Source organism: Bufo bufo, chromosome 6 (assembly GCF_905171765.1).
Source record: "Bufo bufo chromosome 6, aBufBuf1.1, whole genome shotgun sequence".
Taxonomy (NCBI): Eukaryota; Metazoa; Chordata; class Amphibia; order Anura; family Bufonidae; genus Bufo; species Bufo bufo.
In genome coordinates, this window is record NC_053394.1 from 428,637,371 (window position 1) to 428,660,343 (window position 22,973).

Sequence of the window (22,973 nt, forward strand, 5' to 3'; positions counted from 1 at the left end):
CACGATCTTTCCTCAAATTCCAGGAAGAGATCATCGAGAACCTCCTTTATCCAGGAGGTTCCGTGGCCCCATCCACCAGTGTAGTTAGCCGTCTACACGAGCGACATTTCCCCAGTGTCGTTGCTGGTACCTCAACCCAACCGTCACCCCGAAAAAGATGTCGTGTCTGTAGCAGGAGTGGAATAAGGCGTGACACCCGCTATTTCTATCCTGACCACCCTGCCCTATGCTTTGGTGAGTGTTTCCGGAAGTACCACACACAGGTACACCTAGCATAGGGATCACATCTCACCAGGACAGGTACACAGGGCTATTAGGGCCCATTCACTCACAGCTGCTGCAAACCTCTCCTTTCACCTGGGATAAAGTGCATAACGTACTTCGCCACATCTTTGGGCGATTTGCGCTTTGCACATTGTCCCATGGGGAAGGAGAGGTTTGTTCTATAAAAGGTAAAAAAAACTAAACAAAAAAAAAAATACCGGTAAGTAAAAAAGTTAACGTTCAGTTAAAAAAGTAAAAAAAAAAGTTTCTATGTTCTGTTCAACAGTTAATAAAGTTATTGCTTTGCGGCCTGGTTTTTTCTTTTTTGTTTTGTTTTTTTTACCTTCCAGGTGGACCAACCGATCGACTAGCTGCAGCACTGATGTGCATTCGGACAGAAGCATTGCGCTGCTGTCAGATTACACGCAAGTCGGTGTATGCGGCGCTGCAAGACGAGATTTCTCCTCTGCAGTAAAAGATACGTTTGCCGAGGCATATGAGCTGAGGAGGTGGCGGTGTTCATATACTTTGGCAAACACTTTGTATATATAAAAAAAAATCCCGGCAATGATTTATTCATCCACATCGATTGATGTGAATGGAGAAATCTGGTTTGCCAGGGCATACGAGCTGAAGTGGGTATGGATGTTGGACGGAGCTCCTATGTCCTGGCAGACGCCTTTCCCCTCCTTTTTCTTTTTTTGGCAGAGATTTTTTCATCCACATTGATCGATGCGAATGAAGAAATCTGTGCCGTTCATTTTTTTCTTTCAGCCCAGGAAAATATCTTGGCAAAAGACAACTTTTCCCATTTTTTTATACAAAGTTGGCATTTGACCAAGATATTTATCTCACCCAGCATGGGTATATATAAAATGACACCCCAAAACACATTCCCCAACTTCTCCTGAGTACGGAGATACCAGATGTGTGACACTTTTTTGCAGCCTAGGTGGGCAAAGGGGCCCATATTCCAAAGAGCACCTTTCGGATTTCACTGGTCATTTTTTACAGAATTTGATTTCAAACTCCTTACCACACATTTGGGCCCCTAGAATGCCAGGGCAGTATAACGACCCCACAAGTGACCCCATTTTGGAAAGAAGACACCCCAAGGTATTCGCTGATGGGCATAGTGAGTTCATAGAAGTTTTTATTTTTTGTCACAAGTTAGTGGAATATGAGACTTTGTAAGAAAAAAATAAAATAAAAAAAAAATCATCATTTTCCGCTAACTTGTGACAAAAAATAAAAAGTTTTATGAACTCACTATGCCCATCAGCGAATACCTTAGGGTGTCTACTTTCCGAAATGGGGTCATTTGTGGGGTGTTTGTACTGTCTGGCCATTGTAGAACCTCAGGAAACATGACAGGTGCTCAGAAAGTCAGAGCTGCTTCAAAAAGCGGAAATTCACATTTTTGTACCATAGTTTGTAAACGCTATAACTTTTACCCAAACCATTTGTTTTTTATCAAAGACATGTAGAACAATAAATTTAGAGCAAAATTTATATACGGATCTCTTTTTTTTTGCAAAATTTTACAACTGAAAGTGAAAAATGTCATTTTTTGCAAAAAAATCGTAAAATTTTGATTAATAACAAAAAAAGTTAAAATGTCAGCAGCAATGAAATACCACCAAATGAAAGCTCTATTAGTGAGAAGAAAAGGAGGTAAAATTCATTTGGGTGGTAAGTTGCATGACCGAGCAATAAACGGTGAAAGTAGTGTAGGTCAGAAGTGTAAGAAGTGGCCTGGTCATTAAGGGGGTTTAAGCTAGCGGGGCTGAGGTCCTTAAGGTGAAATAGGTCCTTAAGGGGTTAAAGTAGAAGTTGATTAGTTGGGGCCGTTCTCTTCTCTCCCCCGTTATGTCTGTATTCTGGGATGACACATTCAGATTTCTTTCTCTGCAGGAAAATTCCCTTCAGACCTGCGGACGGTGGATAAGTTTGGGTTTCACACGACCACGTGCTGCGGATACATCCCACAGGTGAGCTCCTTCAGATGTTCCAGAGCTCTGCTTGCAATAAGTGAATGAAATCATTACCTAGATGCTGTTAAAGTAAAAAATATATATTTGTACCGTGTTGGCCAGTAAATAGAAGATAAAAAACCGGAGATGCCTTGGGGGTTAATACTTATTAATGGCTAACTGATAAGATTAGACGATTGTAAGCTTTTGAGGCTACTTGGGCCTCTTCCTCACGCGTCTTTTAGGACAGTATCCGAATATTTATACCCCATAGTAATTCTGAATATTGCGGTAAATGAGACTCGTGATGTAAAGCAGATCGGTCTGAGCGGAGCAGGAAACAAACAGCTGTGGCAGTAAATTGTTGGAGCATTTCCAGATAAGGAGGAGCGTGACCTGTCCATGTATAATCACCACTGAGAAGGTCCCGGGCTCCGTCACCTGCACCGGGCCAAGTGTGGACTATCTGATTGTAGGTACCAGATGTCCTACTTGGGACAAGAATGATCTCACATCGACACAAAATAAAAGAAGGAAGGATCTGCCTGTGCCGGAACTCGTGAGCAGCTAGGACCATCACCAGGAACGTCACCGACAAGAAGGACCGAAGAGTCTGCAGGCGTAAACTCGTGACCACCTCTGAAACAATCGGGGATGAATGTGTCTCATGGACTTGTGTCCTTCTACTGTACATCTCTTAACCTCTTAAGGACACATGACGTACCGGTATGTCATGTGTTGTTCCGATCACTGCCGCCCGGCCGGCAGTGATCGGAACCCGGTTCCTGCTCAAATCATTGAGCAGGCACCTAGGCTAAATGCGCGGGGGGGTCCCGTGACCCCCCCCATGTCGGCGATCGCGGCAAACCGCAGGTCAATTCAGACCTGCGGTTTGCTGCGATTTCTGCAGTTTCTGGTCCCCGCGGTCAGAAACTTTATATGCCTAAAAAAAGTTTTATTCACCCCCCCCCCTGCACCCCCGAATGATTTTTATGGTGGCGGGAGGTGCAGGGGGAGGGTTGCGGGCGGTGCGGGAGGCGGGCGGTGCGGCAGGCGGGATCGCGATCCCCCGCCCGCCTCCCCTTGAAATTTCATTGGTGTTCAGTGGGTATACCAGGGTGCCAGCACATTGCTGGCACCCTGGTATAAACGGCTGACATCTGCGATGCGATGTCAGCCGTTTAACCCTTTCCATACAGCGGTCCGTACGGACCGCTGTATGGAAAAGGTTAACAGCGCAGGGAGCTCCCTCCCTCTCCCATCGGGGGGCTGCTGTGCCTTTGCAGCCCCCCGATGGAGAGGGAGAGAGCCCCCAGACAGCCCCCCGAGAGATCCCCTCCTTACCCTTCCCCGTCTGCGAAGTTCTGAGCAGACGGGGAAGGTTCCCATGGCAACAGGACGCCTCTCAGGCGTCCTGCTGTCCATGGTGCTGAACAGATCTGTGCTGAAAGGCATAGATCTGTTCAGTGTAAGTAAAATACAGTGCAGTACAATATATATTGTTCTGTACTGTATTATACAGACATCAGACCCACTGGATCTTCAAGAACCAAGTGGGTCTGGGTCCAAAAAAAGTGAATAAAAGTGAAAAAAAAGTAAAAATCAAAAAACACATTTATCACTGATAAAAAATGAAAAAAATAAAATTCCCTACACATGTCTGGTATCGCCGCGTCCGTAACGACCTGATCTATAAAACGGTCATGTTACTTTACCCGAACGGTGAACACCATAAAAATAAAAAATAAAAAACTATGATGAAATAGAAATTTTGCCCACCTTACTTCCCAAAAAAGGTAATAAAAGTGATCAAAAAAGTCGCATGTACGCCAAAATTGTAACAATCAAACCGTCATCTCATCCCGCAAAAATCATACCCTACCCAAGATAATCGCCCAAAAACTGAAAAAACTATGGCTCTTAGACTATGGAAACACTAAAACATCATTTTTTTTTGTTTCAAAAATGAAATCATTGTGTAAAACTTACATAAATAAAAAAAAAGTATACATATTAGGTATCGCCGTGTCCGTATCGCCCGGCTCTATAAAAATATCACATGATCTAACCCCTCAGATGACCACCGTAAAAAAATAAAAATAAAAACGGTGTAAAAAAAGCCATTTTTTGTCATCTTACGTCACAAAAAGTGTAATAGCAAGCAATCAAAAAGTCATATGCACCCCAAAATAGATGCCAATCAAACCGTCATCTCATCCCGCAAAAAATGAGACCCTACTTAAGATAATCGCCCAAAAACTGAAAAAACTATGGCTCTTAGACTATGGAGACACTAAAACATTTTTTTGATTTTAAAAATGAAATCATTGTGTAAAACTTACATAAATAAAAAAATTGTATACATATTAGGTATCGCCGCGTCCGTGACAACCTGCTCTATGAAATTACCACATGATCTAACCTGTCAGATGAATGTTGTAAATAACAAAAAAAAAAACGGTGCCAAAAAAGCTATTTCTTGTTACCTTGCCGCACAAAAAGTGTAATATAGAGCAACCAAAAATCATATGTACCCTAAACTAGTACCAACAAAACTGCCACCCTATCCCGTAGTTTCTAAAATGGGGTCACTTTTTTGGAGTTTCTACTCTAGGGGTGCATCAGGGGGGCTTCAAATGGGACATAGTGTAAAAAAAAACAGTCCAGCAAAACCTGCCTTCCAAAAACCGTATGGCATTCCTTTCCTTCTGCGCCCTGCCGTGTGCCCGTACAGCAGTTTACGACCACATATAGGGTGTTTCTGTAAACTACAGAATTAGGGCCATAAATAATGAGTTTTGTTTGGCTGTTAACCCTTGCTTTGTAACTGGAAAAAAAATATTAAAATGGAAAATCTGCCAAAAAAGTGAAATTTTGAAATTGTATCTCTATTTTCCATTAAATCTTGTGCAACACCTAAAGGGTTAACAAAGTTTGTAAAATCAGTTTTGAATACCTTGAGGGGTGTAGTTTCTTAGATGGGGTCACTTTTATGGAGTTTCTACTCTAGGGGTGCATCAGGGGGGCTTCAAATGGGACATGGTGCCAAAAAAACAGTCCAGCAAAATCAGCCCTCCAAAAACCAAACGGCGCACCTTTCACTCTACGCCCCGCTGTGTGGCCGTACAGTAGTTTATGGCCACATATGGGGTGTTTCTGTAAACAGCAGAGTCAGGGCAATAAAGATACAGTCTTGTTTGGCTGTTAACCCTTGCTTTGTTAGTAGAAAAAATGGGTTAAAATGGAAAATTAGGCAAAAAAATGAAATTCTCAAATTTCATCGCCATTTGCCAATAACTCTTGTGCAACACCTAAAGGGTTAACGACGTATGTAAAATCAGTTTTGAATACCTTGATGGGTGTAGTTTCTTAGATGGGGTCACTTTTAGGGAGTTTCTCCTCTAGGGGTGCATCAGGGGGGCTTCAAATGGGACATGGTGTAAATAAACCGGTTCATAAAAATCAGCCTTCCAAAAACCATACGGCGCACCTTTCACTCTACGCCCCGCTGTGTGGCCGTACAGTAGTTTACAGCCACATATTGGGTGTTTCTGTAAACGGCAGAGTCAGGGCAATAAAGATACAGTCTTGTTTGGCTGTTAACCCTTGGTTTGTTAGTGGAAAAAATGGGTTAAAATGAAAAATTAGACAAAAAAAATGAAATTCTCAAATTTCCTCCCCATTTGCCAATAACTCTTGTGCAACACCTAAAGGGTTAACAACGTATGCAAAATCAGTTTTGAATACCTTGAGGGGTGTAGTTTCTTAGATGGGGTCATTTTAGGGTGGTTTCTATAATGTAAGCCTCGCAAAGTGACTTGAGACCTGAACTGGTCCCTAAAAATTGAGTTTTTGTAAATTTCTGAAAAATTTCAAGATTTGCTTCTAAACTTCTAAGCCTTGTAACATCCCCAAAAAATAAAATATCATTCCCAAAACAATTCAAACATGAATTAGACACATGGGGAATGTAAAGTCATCACAATTTTTGGAGGTATTACTATGTATTACAGAAGTAGAGAAACTGAAACTTTGAAATTTGCAAATTTTTCCAAATTTTTGTTAGGTATTTTTTGGTGCAAAAAAAAATATTTTTTTGACTCCATTTTACCAGTGTCATGAAGTACAATATGTGACGAAAAAACAATCTCAGAACGGCTTGGATAAGTCAAAGCGTTTTAAAGTTATCAGCACTTAAAGGGACTCTGGTCAGATTTTCAAAAAATGGCCTGGTCCTAAGGTGTAAAAAGGCTGTGTCCTTAAGGGGTTAAAGGGGTTCTCCGGGCTTTTACTATTGATGGACTCCCGCCTATCTTCAGGATAGGTCATCAATATCAGATAGGCGGGGGTCCGACACCCGGCACCCCTGGCGATCAGCTGTATGATGGGAAGGCGCGCACAGTCTCCTGTCTCTGTTCCTGCTCACTGCTTCTATGTCTATTGCGGGAAGGGAAGGCGCGCGCGGACCCCCACCGATCTGATATTGATGACCCATCCTTTTTATATTGAACCTATCCTCAGGATAGTTCATCAGTTTCAAATAGGCGGGGGTCCGACACCCCTGACGATCAGCTGTATGAAGGGAAGGCGCGCACAGTCTCCTGTCTCGCTTGCTGCTGCTATGTCTGTCGAGAATGGAGACGGCGCGCGCCTTCCCTTCATACAGCTGATCGGACCCCCGCCGATCTTATATTGCTGACCTATCCTGAGAATATGCTAGATGAGCGCTGGTTTGGCTATTGCCATTTGCCCCATTCAAATAAATGTAGCATGGGCCGCGCATGCGCGGTGCACTCCCATTCACTTCTTGGTGGTGGACGGACCCCCGGGAAATCCGGGTTCCTCCATCCACAGCGCTCCCCGTTTTCTTCTCATTGGAGGTGTGGGTCCCAGCGGTATGCCCCCATTGTCTGAGATGGGAATACCCCTTTAACTAAAGAAAACCATTTCTGCTGCTGTTTGTTTCCTGCTCCGCTCAGACCGATCTGCTTTACATCACGAGTCTCGTCTACCTCAATGTTCCCATGTTCTGTGGTGTCTAGATATGTTGATCTTAAGACACTTAGGCCTTGCTGACCAAGCGTTTCTCTTAATTTTTTTATCATCGCCTTCCAAGAGCTATAACTTTTTTACTTTTCCATCTATGTAGCTGTATGAGGGCCTTATGTTTTACTACTTTTGTGCAATAAAAACACCTAAAACCCCTTAAGGCCTCCTTCAAACAACCGTATGGCTTTTTCAGAGTTTTGCGGTCCATTTTTCACGGATCCGTTTTTCCAGTTTTTGTTTCCGTTCCGTTTTTTCCGTATGGCATATACAGTAATTACATAGAAAAAATTGGGCTGGTTATAAAATTTTCAATAGATGGTTCCGCAAAAACGGAACGGATACGGAAGACATACGGATGCATTTCCATGTGTGTTCCGTTTTTTTTTTTGCGGACTCATTGACTTGGATGGAGCCACGGAACGTGATTTGCGGGCAACAATAGAACATGTTCTATCTTTCAACGGAACGGAAATACGGATATGGAATGCATACGGAGTACATTGCGGTTTTTTTGCAATCATTGAAATGAATGGTTCCGTATACGGATCGTATACAGAACGCAAAAAACGGCCAATAAACGGAAAAAACACTGTCGCGTGAAAGAGGCCTAAAAGGAAGAAAATCTTTTTGCATCGCCGCTTCCTAAGACCCATAACTTTTTTCTTTTTCTTTCTATGGAGTTGTGGGAGGGCTTGATTTTTGCGGGACGACTTGTAGTTGTCATTGGTATCATTTTGGAGTAAATTACGCTTTTTGATAGCTTGTTGTAAGTTTTTATTGGTGGCAACTAAGAATAAGGCTACTTTCCCACTTGCGGCAGAGTGATCCGGCAAGCAAACCTATGCCAACTGACGGAATTTGTAAGACTGATCAGGATCCTGATCAGTCTGAAAAATGCATTGGAATGCCGGATCCGTCTTTCCGGTGTCATCCGGCAAAACGGATCCGGCATTTTTTATTTTTTTTCACCTTTTGTTTTTGGTCTGTGCATGCCCAGGCCCGAAGGACGGATCCGACATTCCGGTATTTTGAATGCCGCATCCGGCACTAATACATTCCTATGGAAAAAAATGCCTGATCCGGCATTCAGGCAAGTGTTCAGTTTTTCTGGCTGGAGATAAAACCGTAGCATGCTGCGGTTTTATCTTTTGCCTGATCAGTCAAAACGACTGAACTGATGACATCCTGATGCATCCTGAACGAATGCGTGGGGATAAAACTGATCAGTTATTTTCCGGTATAGAGCCCCTAGGACGGAACTCAGTGCCGGAAAAGAATAACGCCAGTGTGAAAGTGCCCTCAATTACCAATTCTGTCAATTTTTTTTTTTTTCTTACGGCGTTCACTGTAGGGGATAATTTACATGATATTTACATAGTTCGGGTCGTTACGGATACGGCGATACCAAATATGGGGGAGGGTTTTTTTTGCAATTTTTTTTCATTGAAAAGCATATTTTATTTACTGGATTCTTTTTTTTTGGTTTGTTTTTTTCTTTTTTTACCATTTAATAGGACTATTACTGACAACATTTTGATTCATTTTAAAACACAGTGCACTATCCCTATAGAACATTGCAGTGCTATACTGACATTGACCAGCAGGCTTCGCCAGAGAGGTACAGCCTGCTGGAAACTACTCAAGGCTGGCTTGGGACCTATATCAGACCCCAGCCATCTATCACACACATCGGTAACCCGCGATCACATTTGTCACCGCTTTAAATGTGGCGGGCGCCATTGTCTGCAGCAATTAAAGTGTTAAGGCTTTTAGAGCAGGAGCGTGTGTCTCAAGTGAGAGCCGAGCCCCCGCCCCCCGCTGCACGGGAAATATTTATGGAAAAATAGATTATTAGCTCAAACTTCACAGTAAAGTCTTCTCCAGCATCTGGCGCTGTCACAATGTTCTGGTTGTGTCTTCAGGAGAACGAATGGCAGGAGGACTGGGTGACCTTCTTCACGTCTCAGCGTCTGCAGCCACAGGTCAGGCTGATTGAGAGGGACTATGGCGACCGGACACTTTTAGGACTATGGTCTGAGCTGCAGGTAGGAAAATAGGGTAGACAGAACGTGCAGGGGTAGTCAAAGTGAATAGTTCGGGGTCCCATCTATTGGCCATAGGACAATGTAGCTACAAAGAGCGTCTCTCACTCTGGAGGACCCAGCATGTCTATCTGTTACAGCCCATAGATTTCAGTGGACACCTTGCAATTCTCCATTTTTCCTGTGGAGGTGCTGCAGGGAAAAAGAACACTTGTTGCCCAGTCCCCCATAGATGACAGCTGATCGCTGGAGATCCCAACTGTTGTCCACTTATCTTTGAAGGACATTTTTGTCCACAGTAGACAACCTTTTTAAAATGTCCCCAGAATAAAGAAAGTTTTGGAATTCATATTTGCATGAATTTACACAGCAGCGAAAATGTCTAATTGTGCCTGATTTTCCAAGATGGCGCTCATAGTAGGCCCCTCATCTCCTCCTTACCCCATCTCATGTCTGGAGTATACAGACACCAATGATTTGTGCCAAAAATTTAGTTGCATTTTATGAATCCCTTTGGCCGCACCTCTGTGTGTCTCTTTTTTATTAATTAACCTATCTTTGGAGCCCCAGCCTGACAAGTATTGGTCCACATGTGGCCCTTGGATGGACAGTGCCACCTAGCTCTGTCCATAGCCATAGCTTATGGCTTGGTGACAACTGTGGATGGTCCCAGAAGTTGGAGATCTGCAGTGGTCACCCAGTCCATGTTGCTAGGCAACATTTCAATCATCGGGATATCAGACAGGAATTTATGAAGGTTCCACAGGACTTTACCTTGATGTGATATCTGAGTCACGCTCGAGGCCGATGATTAGGGTCTTGATTCCTGCGGCTCCTCTGCTCTCATTCTGACAACACTTCCTGCTCCTGGCACTTTAGTGTTCTCATAGGATCACAAGCTTGCCTAATATTAATACTTTTGTCCCTCACTCTCCTCAGGTGAAGATCCAGAATGCCTTCAGAGATACCTCCATCTTCCCGTCTCTCCTACATGGTGATCTGTGGGAAGCCAATGTGGCGGAGGATGACCACGGACCTGTTCTCTTTGACCCCGGCTCTTTCTACGGCCACTCAGAGTATGATCTGTCCATCGGTGACATGTTTGGAGGTCACTGTGTGGACTTCTACGAGGCCTACCACAGGAAGATCCCCAAATCCCCTGGGTTTGAGCTCCGACAACCTCTCTACCAGCTATTCCACTCCTTAAATAACTGGAACCACTTTGGCGCAGTGTTTAGGAGAAGCACTTTGAACCTCATGAGATACCTCCTCCAGATCTTGTGACAGGTACAAAGAGCGTCAAAGAACCTGGACGGATCTAGAACCCTTGGTTCCAGGACACTCAAGGCCAATTACAGCAACTTTCTGGATTACCAGATGCCGGATTGAAGCAATCTCACAGCTTTTCATGGGTTTTACATGGTTCACAGTGTCCATATCTGCACGTAGTGTGGTCTACAGATTTATGCCCCCTCATATATTCAGTTGTGGGGTGTAAGGGGTAGAGGGTAGGAGTGAGGGGTATTGGGGGTCTTATATGAGGATATCTTAACTCTGTATTGGACCCGTCTCCCAAATAAAAATATATAATAAACACTGTCATCGTTAAGGCCACCATCTACTACAGTATTTGTATAGGTGAATGGCCACTTAAAGGACTTCTCCGCCTTTAAGGGGTTATTCCAGAATGCAGCGCCACAACTGTCCATAGGTGATAGTGGCAGACAACGCGACTGAGGGACGCTAAACTCCTTTAATTTCCTATGTGACACCACAGCATTTGCCACTAGGGGGAGCTCAGTGCCAAGAGATCTTTTTACAGCTTTCCTTGATTTTAATGGTAGCTGTATAAATTCCTATGTATGCAGTGAGCTTCCCCTAGTGGTGGATACAGTCAAAGGGAAGCAGTATGAGGGAGATTTTTTAAATCTCTTCATTCCGGTTGTCAGAAATATAGTCTTCGGATGGAGCTCCATATTTGCTACTGGGTAAATCAGGCAAGGCAGCGTATGAGAAATCGCAAGTGTGTTAGAAATCTCACTTGGGAGGTGGGGGTCATGCTAAGTTTTGCTATGAAATCCCTTTAGACCTTTGTATGCCACTGGTGATACAGTCTGCTGAGATGCTGTATCTAAGCCTATACTGTGTGCATCTGTCTGCTGGAATTGCAGCACATTCCAGTGAGTTGGGCTGAGCTGTAATACCAGACACAGCCAAAGGAGAAGAGTGGCGCTGTTAATAAAAACAAAAAAGCAGCCCCATTTCTCTTGCCCTGGATGGCTCCTGTGTCCACCTTCAGGTTGAGGAGCTGGAATAGGCTGGTTGGTAGGTACATGCCCTCTGACAACCAGGACGGTCGTTGTTAAGCAGCGTTCACCTAGTGACCACTCCGTCACCATCTCGATAGCATGGCCTCTTTTCACCCTGGAAGTGGGGTCCTACCTGCAGGAAGTTGTCGGGTATATTCCTGTTTTCTGCAGTATTTGTTTCAGCCACTAGGTGGCGGAATAAACACAAAAAGACGCAATATGAGAGAACCCCGGACCCTCAGCAATGCATGGTGTCCCCTCAATACTAATGGCTGCACCGGGCTCTGGTGCTTGTCCCATTTACTTTTGCTGGTCGAACAGTGTGTGCCTCAGATGCTCTGCAGGGTACAACCAGCAGCTTTAGGGTCCCCTCCAGAAGGTCAGCCATAGGGTCCCCTCAAGAAGGTCATCCAAAGGGGCCCCTCCAGAAGGTCAGCCATAGGGTCCCCTCCAGAAGGTCAGCCATAGGGTCCCCTCAAGAAGGTCATCCAAAGGGGCCCCTCCAGAAGGTCAGCCATAGGGTCCCCTCCAGAAGGTCAGCCATAGGGTCCCCTCCAGAAGGTCAGCCATAGGGGCCCCTCCAGAAGGTCATCCAAAGGGGCCCCTCCAGAAGGTCAGCCATAGGGGCCCCTCCAGAAGGTCAGCCATAGGGTCCCCTCCAGAAGGTCAGCCATAGGGTCCCCTCCAGAAGGTCAGCCATAGGGTCCCCTCCAGAAGGTCAGCCATAGGGTCCCCTCCAGAAGGTCAGCCATAGGGTCCCCTCCAGAAGGTCAGCCATAGGGTCCCCTCCAGAAGGTCAGCCATAGGGTCCCGTCCAGAAGGTCAGCCATAGGGTCCCGTCCAGAAGGTCAGCCATAGGGGCCCCTCCAGAAGGTCAGCCATAGGGGCCCCTCCAGAAGGTCAGCCATAGGGGCCCCTCCAGATGGTCAATCTCAGAAGCCACCGGGAAGGAAGGAGATGATGCCAGTAGGGTATATCCACATAGACAGGTATACCATACTCAAGGCTCCAAGAATATGATCACATTGTAACAGACCCTCCACTGTCAGTATTAGGTCTGTGCAAGTTTTCAGCCTCTGGATGCAAACAAGAGAAGTTCCATTTTATTGACAGCAAGCCGAGGTCTTGAACTGCTGAGAAACTGAGTGACATGTGTATTAGTTGCACACATCAGTCTGGGGGGGGGGGGGGGGGGGCGCTGTGTATAAAAGGAGGGGTTCTGTAGATGGGTGGGGGTGGGGGCACTGTGTACAAATGGGGGGTTGCTGTGTACATGGAGCGCAGTGTACATGGGGGGTTGCTGTGTACATGGAGCGCAGTGTACATGGGGGGGAGCTGTGTACATTGAGCGCAGTGTACATGGGGGGGAGCTGTGTACATTGAGCCCAGTGTACATGGGGGGGAGCTGTGTACATGGAGCGCAGTGTACATGGGGGGGTGCTGCGTACATTGAGTGCAGTGTACATGGGCGGGAGCTGTGTACATGGAGCGCAGTGTACATGGAGGAGCGCTGTGTACATGGGGAGCTGTGTACATTGAGCGCAGTGTACATGGGCAGGAGCTGTGTACATGGGGGGGCTGTGTACATTGAGTGCAGTGTACATGGGGGGGAGCTGTGTACATGGAGCGCAGTGTACATGGGGGGGAGCTGTGTACATGGAGCGCAGTGTACATGGGCGGGAGCTGTGTACATGGAGCGCAGTGTACATGGGGGGGGGCTGTGTACATTGAGTGCAGTGTACATGGGGGGGAGCTGTGTACATGGGGGGGAGCTGTGTACATGGGGGGGAGCTGTGTACATGGGCGGGAGCTGTGTACATGGAGCGCAGTGTACATGGGGGGGGAGCTGTGTACATGGAGCGCAGTGTACATGGGGGGGAGCTGTGTACATGGAGCGCAGTGTACATGGGCGGGAGCTGTGTACATGGAGCGCAGTGTACATGGGGGGGGCTGTGTACATTGAGTGCAGTGTACATGGGGGGGAGCTGTGTACATGGGGGGGAGCTGTGTACATGGGCGGGAGCTGTGTACATGGAGCGCAGTGTACATGGGGGGGAGCTGTGTACATGGAGCGCAGTGTACATGGGGGGGGAGAGCTGTGTACATGGAGCGCAGTGTACATGGGGGGGTGCTGTGTACATGGAGCGCAGTGTACATGGGGGGGGAGCTGTGTACATGGAGCGCAGTGTACATGGGGGGGGTGCTGTGTACATGGAGCGCAGTGTACATGGGGGGGTGCTGTGTACATGGAGCGCAGTGTACATGGGCGGGAGCTGTGTACATGGAGCACAGTGTACATGGGGGGGCGCTGTGTATAAAAGGAGGGGTTCTGTAGATGGGTGGGGGTGGGGGCACTGTGTACAAATGGGGGGTTGCTGTGTACATGGAGCGCAGTGTACATGGGGGGTTGCTGTGTACATAGAGCGCAGTGTACATGGGGGGGAGCTGTGTACATTGAGTGCAGTGTACATGGGCAGGAGCTGTGTACATTGAGTGCAGTGTACATGGGGAGCTGTGTACATTGAGCGCAGTGTACATGGGCAGGAGCTGTGTACATTGAGTGCAGTGTACATGGGGGGGAGCTGTGTACATGGAGCGCAGTGTACATGGGGGGTGCTGTGTACATGGAGCGCAGTGTACATGGGGGGGGGAGCTGTGTACATAGAGCGCAGTGTACATGGGGGGGTGCTGTGTACATGGAGCGCAGTGTACATGGGGGGGTGCTGTGTACATGGAGCGCAGTGTACATGGGGTGCTGTGTACATGGGGGGGAGCAGTGTACATGGGCGGGAGCAGTGTACATGGGCGGGAGCTGTGTACATGGAGCGCAGTGTATATGGGCAGGAGCTGTGTACATTGAGTGCAGTGTACATGGGGGGGTGCTGTGTACTTTGAGTGCAGTGTACATGGGCGGGAGCTGTGTACATGGAGCGCAGTGTACATGGGGGGGAGCTGTGTACATGGAGCGCAGTGTACATGGTGGGAGAGCTGTGTACATGGAGCGCAGTGTACATGGGCGGGAGCTGTGTACATGGAGCGCAGTGTACATGGGGGGGTGCTGTGTACATGGAGCGCAGTGTACATGGGCGGGAGCTGTGTACATGGAGCGCAGTGTACATGGTGGGAGAGCTGTGTACATGGAGCGCAGTGTACATGGGCGGGAGCTGTGTACATGGAGCGCAGTGTACATGGGGGGGGTGCTGTGTACATGGACCGCAGTGTACATGGGGGGGTGCTGTGTACATGGAGCGCAGTGTACATGGGGGGGGGGAGCTGTGTACATTGAGCGCAGTGTACATGGGCGGGAGCTGTGTACATGGGGGGGAGCTGTTTACATATAGCGCTGTGTACATGGGGGGGTGCTGTGTACATGGGGGTGCGCTGTGTACATGGAGGAGTGCTGTAAACATGGAGGGGGGGTGCTGTGTACATGGAGGAGCGCTGTGTACATGGAGGAGCGCTGTGTACCTGGGGGAGTGCTGTGTACATAGAGGAGCGCTGTGCATCGGGGGTACTCTGAACATGGGGGAGTGCTGTGTACATGGAGGAGCGCTGTGTACATGGGGGAGCGCTGTGTACATAGAGGAGCGCTGTGCATCGGGGGTACTCTGAACATGGGGGAGTGCTGTGTACATGGAGGAGCGCTGTGTACATGGGGGAGCGCTGTGTACATAGAGGAGCGCTGTGCATCGGGGGTACTCTGAACATGGGGGGGCGCTGTGTACATGGTGGAGCGCTGTGTGTATGGGGGGAGCGCTGTGTACATGGGGGGGTGCTGTGTACATGGAGGAGCGCTGTGTACATGGGGGAGCGCTGTGTGTATGGGGGGAGCGCTGCTTACCCCTGGGGGGGGGGGGCGCTGTGTACATGGGGGAGCGCTGTGTACATGGGGGAGCGCTGTGTACATGGAGGAGCGCTGAGCATTGGGGGTACTCTGAACATGGAGGAGCGCTGTGTACATGGAGGAGCGCTGTGTACATGGAGGAGCGCTGTGTACATGGGGGAGCGCTGTGTACATGGGGGAGCGCTGTGTACATGGGGGAGCGCTGTGTACATGGAGGAGCGCTGAGCATCTGGGGGTACTCTGAACATGGAGGAGCGCTGTGTACATGGGAGAGGGCAGTGTACATGGGGGGCACTGTGTACATGGGGGGAGCGCTGTGTACATGGGGGGTGCTGTGTACATGGAGGAGCGCTGTGTACATGGGGGAGTACTGTGTACATAGAAGAGCGCTGTGCTTCGGGGGTACTCTGAACATGGGGGGGCGCTGTGTACATGGGGGGAGCGCTGCTTACCTGGGGGGGGGTGCTGTGTACATGGGGGTGCACTGTGTACATGGGGGAGCGCTGTGTACATGGGGGAGCGCTGTGTACATGGGGGAGCGTTGTGTACATGGGGGAGCGCTGTGTACATGGGGGAGCGTTGTGTACATGGGGGAGCGCTGTGTACATGGGGGAGCGCTGTGGACATGGGGGAGCGCTGTGTACATGGGGGAGCGCTGTGTACATGGAGGAGCGCTGTGTACATGGAGGAGCGCTGTGTACATGGGGGAGCGCTGTGTACATGGAGGAGCGCTGTGTACATGGAGGAGCGCTGAGCATCGGGGGTACTCTGAACATGGAGGAGCGCTGTGTACATGGGAGAGGGCAGTGTACATGGGGGGCACTGTGTACATGGGAGAGCGCGGTGTACCTGGGGGGTGCTCTGTATATAAAGGAGCGCTTTATACCTGGGGGTGCTCTGTACAACGGAGGGCGCTGTGTACATGGGGGTGCCCCCGTGGATGAGGGATCTGTGGGTGACCTGGGCACATTCCTGCGGTACATGGCACAGATTCCGGGCGATTCTGTATATAGAGGCGACAACTGCGGCTATTCCTGTATCTGCCGAGACTCCAGGAATGTCCCAGCTGCCGGGGACCGAGAGCGGGGGGCCAAATATACACACGGGGGCTGCACCTGACAACACCGAAGTCATCCACAGTGGCAGTGTATCTAATCCTACCCTGTGTGATACTGTCTGCTGAGCTGTGTATCTAATCCTATCCTGTGTGATACTGTCTGCTGAGCTGTGTATCTAATCCTATCCTGTGTGATAGTCTGCTGAGCTGTGTATCTAATCCTATCCTGTGTGATACTGTCTGCTGAGCTGTGTATCTAATCCTATCCTGTGTGATACTGTCTGCTGAGCTATGTATCTAAGCCACTCGTGTGATACTGTCTGCTGAGCTGTGTATCTAATCCTATCCTGTGTGATACTGTCTGCTGAGCTGTGTATCTAATCCTATCCTGTGTGATACTGTCTGCTGAGCTGTGTATCTAATCCTATCCTGTGTGATACAGTCTGCTGAGCTGTGTATCTAATCCTATCCTGTGTGATAGTCTGCTGAGCTATGTATCTAAGCCACTCGTGTGATACTGTCTACTGAGCTGTGTATCTAATCCTATCCTGTGTGATACTGTCTGCTGAGCTGTGTATCTAATCTTATCCTGTGTGATACTGTCTGCTGAGCTGTGTATCTAAGCCACTCATGTGTGATACTGTCTGCTGAACTGTGTATCTAATCCTATCCTATTTGATACTGTTTGCTGAGCTGTGTATCTAATCCTGTCCTGTGTGATACTTCCTGCTGAGCTGTGTATCTAATCCTATGTGATACTGCCTGCTGAGCTGTGTATCTAATCCTATCCTGTGTGATACTGCCTGCTGAGCTGTGTATCTAATCCTATCCTGTGTGATACTGCCTGCTGAGCTGTGTATCTAATCCTATCCTGTGTGATACTGTCTGCTGAGCTGTGTATCTAATCCTATCCTGTGTGATACTGCCTGCTGAGCTGTGTATCTAATCCTATCCTGTGTGATACTGCCTGCTGAGCTGTGTATCTAATCCTGTCCTGTGTGATACTGCCTGCTGAGCTGTGTATCTAATCCTATCCTGTGTGATACTGCCTGCTGAGCTGTGTATCTAATCCTATCCTGTGTGATACTGCCTGCTGAGCTGTGTATCTAATCCTATCCTGTGTGATACTGCCTGCTGAGCTGTGTATCTAATCCTATCCTGTGTGATACTGCCTGCTGAGCTGTGTATCTAATCCTATCCTGTGTGATACTGCCTGCTGAGCTGTGTATCTAATCCTATCCTGTGTGATAGTGTCACAAATAGTATCTAATACCATGTTAATGTACCTAAGGGTACTTGCCTTATAACCATGATATGAGAGTGGTATAATATAGGGGCTCTGGTGGGGAGGAGGGGTGTTGGTGGAGCTCCCCTTTATATTATAGTATTGTAGTGGCTCTGGTGGGGAGGAGGGGTGTTGGTGGAGCTCCCCTTTATATTATAGTATTGTAGGGGCTCTGGTGGGGAGGAGGGGTGTTGGTAGAGCTCCCCTTTATATTATAGTATTGTAAGGGCTCTGGTGGGGATGAGGGGTGTTGGTGGAGCTCCCCTTTATATTATAGTATTGTAGGGGCTCTGGTGGGGAGGAGGGGTGTTGGTGGAGCTCCCCTTTATATTATAGTATTGTAGGGGCTCTGGTGGGATGGAGGGGTGTTGGTGGAGCTCCCCTTTTAGCATCTCTATATAATCTTATCCATAGTGTTTAATGGTATGCAGCTCCCAGCCGAAGCCATATGACATATCCTCGCTGGAATGAGGTCTTCCAGTATGGGGTCACCGGAGGTCGCCTATAATGTCCTGTGCTCACAAATACCCGATACTGATCATGTGAGAGACTTAAAGGTGTAGTGACTTAAAATTAGCAGGCTGCGGGCAGCTCTGAACTCACCCGTTATAGAGATGTGCCCGATCACCGGTGCAGCAGCTGCGCCGAGGGCAGAGCCCGAACCCAAAAATACATGTCTGACCTCGAGAAATCCGAGCTGAGAGTCACCGCCGACAGGGGGACGAAAATACCAGAATAATCCGAGTGGTCTCCCGAGGTCTCGGTTGTGGGAACCTGACCCTGACTGATCGCCCCGTCTTCTGACCTGGATATCTGGGGAGCCATAAATAATAAAGTATGAGACATCCTGAGATGCCCCACATTCTCCGGAACCCCAAAATGTAATGTCATCAATATACTGTATATAGTGGAGGGATGAGGGGTACAGGATATATATATATATATATATAGTGGGGGGGTGAAGGGTACAGGAGATGTGTATATTGTGGGGACTCACTCTGGTAGACAGGATTAGCGGACGCAGTATAGAGGCAACAACAAGTTCTTTGGATCAAACAGTTCAGTGTTTTATTCACACTTTAGGCAAGTGACAAAACAAGCAGTCATAAACAAACAAAAAGTCACCTTGCGGTGTTGGAGGTAATTCACACCATGCAGAAATTCTGCCTCAAAGAGTCCTTGACCACAGCAGCACCAACCTGTTTTCAGGCCGAACAGGTAGCAAACCTTCATCCAGACACAAGGCTCCCAGATCCCAACACAGAGACCTGGCTTCTGAGCCCAGCTGCCTATTTAAGGACAGCCAGGTGCTGCCAAAATCCGGTCCGGTATTTGACCTCACCTCGCTATAAATCAGTCCAGCAGCACATGCTGGGAGAAAAATGACTGTTTTCCCAGGCTTTCGCCGCCCTGGCTGGTGTACCTTGTAGTTTACATCTCCAATTTTCTCGAGTACCTCGTAGAGCCCTTGCCACCTTGCCAGGAACTTACTGTCCACGGTCGGCACCGGAGCCTGCCGATTATAGACCTGACTCTGGGCTCGCTGAGCTGCCTCCATATGCTCCCTAACAAGAGGCAACACTGTCTCTATCCGATCTTGCATCTGGGTAACGTACTCAATGACACTTTTATGCGGAGTGGGTTGTTGTTTCCACGCCTCTTTGGCCACGTCCAAGAGACCGCGAAGGTGTCTGCCATATAGCAGTTCGAAGGGCGAGAACCCAGCAGGGGCACCTCTCGCACTGCGAACATGAGATAGGGCAGAAGGAGGTCCCAGTCCTTCCAAACCTCTCACTGTGTCACATACCCCCCCCCCCCCTTTGTTCAACCCTGAGGAGGTGAAAACCTGCCATCGAGTATACCTGGGACAGGGCATCCGCGTTTCCCTGTAACCGGCCTGCCCTGTGTTCCACCGAAAGCTTGAAGGTTTGTAGGGAGAGAAACCATCGGGTGACCCAGGCCTTTCTGTCCTTGGCCTGGCTCATCCAGTTGAGAGGGGAATGGTCGGTCACCAGGCGGAATTTTCTCCCCAATAAATAATAGCGGTGAGATTCTAGTGCCCACTTGATGGCCAGGCACTCTCTCTCCACTATACCGTACCTGGTCTCGGCTGGGGTGAGCTTACAGCTGAGGAAGACAACGGAATGCTCCTACCCGTTGACTTCCTGAGACAGTACAGCACTGAGGCCTACTTCAGAGGCATCGGTCTGTACTATAAACTCCCTTTTGAAGTCGGGTGTCACCAAAACCGGGGACCCGCACTGGGCCGACTTCAAAGCGGAAAAAGCCTCTTCCGCCCGATCATCCCAGCGAACCAAAACTGACTTGTATCCCTTCAAGAGTCCTGTCAAGAGCGCGGCCACCGTAGCAAAGTGGGGACAAACCTCATGTAATAGCCCACCATTCCCAGGAATGACTTTACTTGCCTAGTGGTGACAGGTCGGGGCCAATTCCGTATCGCCTCTATTCACTTGGGATTTGATGACTCCGCGCCCAATTACATACCCCAGGTACTTAGTCTCTTCTAACCCTATCACACATTTTTTTGGTTAGGCCAGCTTTCCGAAGGGAGACCACTACAGCCTGCACTTTGGGTAGGTGACTTTCCCAGTCGGTACTGTGGATGACAATATTGTCCAGGTAAGCCAAAGCGTACCGACGATGTGGACGAAGCACAATGTCCACTAATCGCTGAAAAGTGTCGGGGACGCCATGCCGCCCCTCCGGTGTGATGAAGGCACTTTTCTCTTTGGCAGCCTCCGTTAAGGGCACCTGCCAGTACCCTTTCGTGAGGTCCAAAACAGAAAAATACCGGGCTTGTCCTAACCTCTCGATGAGCTCATCCACCCGGGGCATGGGATACGCATGGAAACCTCGTTCAGTTTTCAAAAGTCGTTACAAAACCGCAACGTCTCGTCCGGCTTGGGTGTCAATACTATAGGACTGGCCCACTCACTTTTTGACTCCTCAGTGAGGTCTAGCTGCAACATTAGCTGCACCTCCTCCGATACGGCTTGTCGCCGAGCCTCGGGCACCCGGTATGGTTTTAATCTGACTTTTGCCTGCGGCTCAGTGACAATGTCATGCTGGATTATGGAAGTGCATCCAGGGAGGTCCGAGAGCACATCCGTGTTCCGACTAACGAACCCCCTGGCCTCCTGAGTCTGTTTAGAGGAGAGGCTGTCAGCAATTCTTACTGTGGCAGCCACCTCTCTTCCATCAGACAGAGGGACCGGAACCTCTTCCCCTAGAAAACCCTATCTTTCCAAGGTTTTAGTAAATTCACATGGTAAACCTGCTCCGGCTTTCACCGACCTTTCGCCGCCCTGGCTGGTGTACCTTGTAGTTTACATCTCCAATTTTCTCGAGTACCTCGTAGGGCTCCTGCCACCTAGCCAGGAACTTACTGTCCACGGTCGGCACCAGAACCAAAACCCGATCACCCGGGTTAAAGATCTGGACCTGAGCCTGCTGATTATAGACCCGACTCTGGGCTCGCTGAGCTGCCTCCATATGCTCCCTAACAAGAGGCAACACTGTCTCTATCCGATCTTGTATCTGGGTAACGTACTCAATGACACTTTTATGTGGAGTGGGTTGTTGTTTCCACGCCTCTTTGGCCACGTCCAAGAGACCGCGAGGGTGTCTGCCATATAGCAGTTCGAAGGGCGAGAACCCAGCAGGGGCACCTCTCGCACTGCGAACATGAGATAGGGCAGAAGGAGGTCCCAGTCCTTCCCATCTTTAGCCACCACTCTTTTCAACATATTTTTTAATGTTTGGTTAAACCGTTCTACCAGACCGTTCGTTTGCGGATGGTAAATGAACGTCCGTAGCTGTTTTATGTGCAGCAACTTACAGAGTTCCCTCATCACCTTGGACATAAAAGGGATCCCTTGGTCGGTCAGAACCTCTTTGGGTAGTCCTACTCGGGAAAAGATCTCCATTAACTCCTTAGCTATAAGTTTGGCCAAGGTATGTCGCAGTGGCACCGCCTCCAGGTACCGCGTGGCGTAGTCTAGTATGACTAAGATGTGTTGATGCCCTCTGGCGGACTTCAGTACTGGGCCTATGAAGTCCATTGCTATTCGGTCAAACGGTACTTTGATAATCGGGAGAGGTACTAGGGGACTACGGAAATATGGCTGGGGGCTAGTTATCTGGTAGGTCGGGCAAGACTTACAAAACTCTTCCACTTCTTTGAATATGCTGGGCCAGTAAAACTGCTGTAGAATACTATCCTGAGTTTTCTGCAGCCCCAGGTGACCCCCGAGAACGTGTTGGTGGGCTAGATCTAACAGAAGCTTGTGATAACCCTTGGGGACCACCAACTATTCAATAGGCTCACCCCGTAGTTGGTTTACCCGATACAACATATTCTGATGAACCACAAAACAGGGAAACACTGACTCTGCCCCAGGGTGTTGTGGTTCACCATCTACTATTAACACATTTTCCCAAGCGCGGGATAGGGTTGGGTCCCGTCATTGGACGGTACCAAAATTATCCCCGGAGACATTGTGGTCTGCCAATTCAGGACCCAGCGGCAAGTCCTCCACGTCTCCCACCATCACACTTAGCGGGGTTGTCTCCTCCTCTTCCACCGAAGTGGCGGTCACCCCTACCGCTGGCCCTTCGGTCTCAGGTTCCCAGGGTTCTGGTTTCTCCCCTGAGCCGGGCCACTCTGCTAGGGTATCATGGGTATCAGTCACTCTCATAGTAGGCCACAGTGCCGGGAAGTCTCTCCCTATTATGAGTTCATAATGTAGATTTGTGGCGACAGCCACCTCGTGGGTCCATCTACCGCCCACCGTAATTGGAGACACCATCGCGGTGGGGTAATCTTTTAAGTCTCCATGGATGCACATCACACCGACTTTCCGGCCAGTATACTCAGGGGACAGCACCAGGGTAGCCCTTACTAGGGTCACCAGAGTCCCTAAGTACACCTGGCACAAGTGATCTAGAGACTCTGGGGTACCTGTTGCACACAGCCTCCTGGCATATAGCGACTGATGGTAGCCATAGTTAGTGTCCATGGGCTCAACCCGATGGGGACAGTCAGCCCTTACATGGCCAGGCTCCTGACACCGCCAGCAGACTATCGGAGCCAGGTCCGCCGTGGGTACATCCCGGGCGGGTTTTATCAG

The 22,973-nt window shown here is 48.7% G+C and overlaps 2 protein-coding genes across 2 annotated transcripts in view; both read left to right on the forward strand.

Annotated features, from left to right (window-relative positions):
* The window catches only part of LOC121005925 (ketosamine-3-kinase-like), a 35,527-nt gene extending 24,733 nt beyond the window's left edge, over positions 1-10,794 (forward strand). Inside the window, exons 5-7 of the mRNA XM_040438759.1 lie at positions 2,194-2,255; positions 9,209-9,331; positions 10,268-10,794. Of these exons, the coding sequence (XP_040294693.1) occupies positions 2,194-2,255; positions 9,209-9,331; positions 10,268-10,612 (530 nt within the window). The 3' untranslated portion in view covers positions 10,613-10,794. The remainder of the gene's footprint in view (positions 1-2,193; positions 2,256-9,208; positions 9,332-10,267) is intronic.
* Positions 1-22,973, forward strand: part of WDR45B (WD repeat domain 45B) — a 123,981-nt gene that overhangs the window by 97,286 nt on the left and 3,722 nt on the right.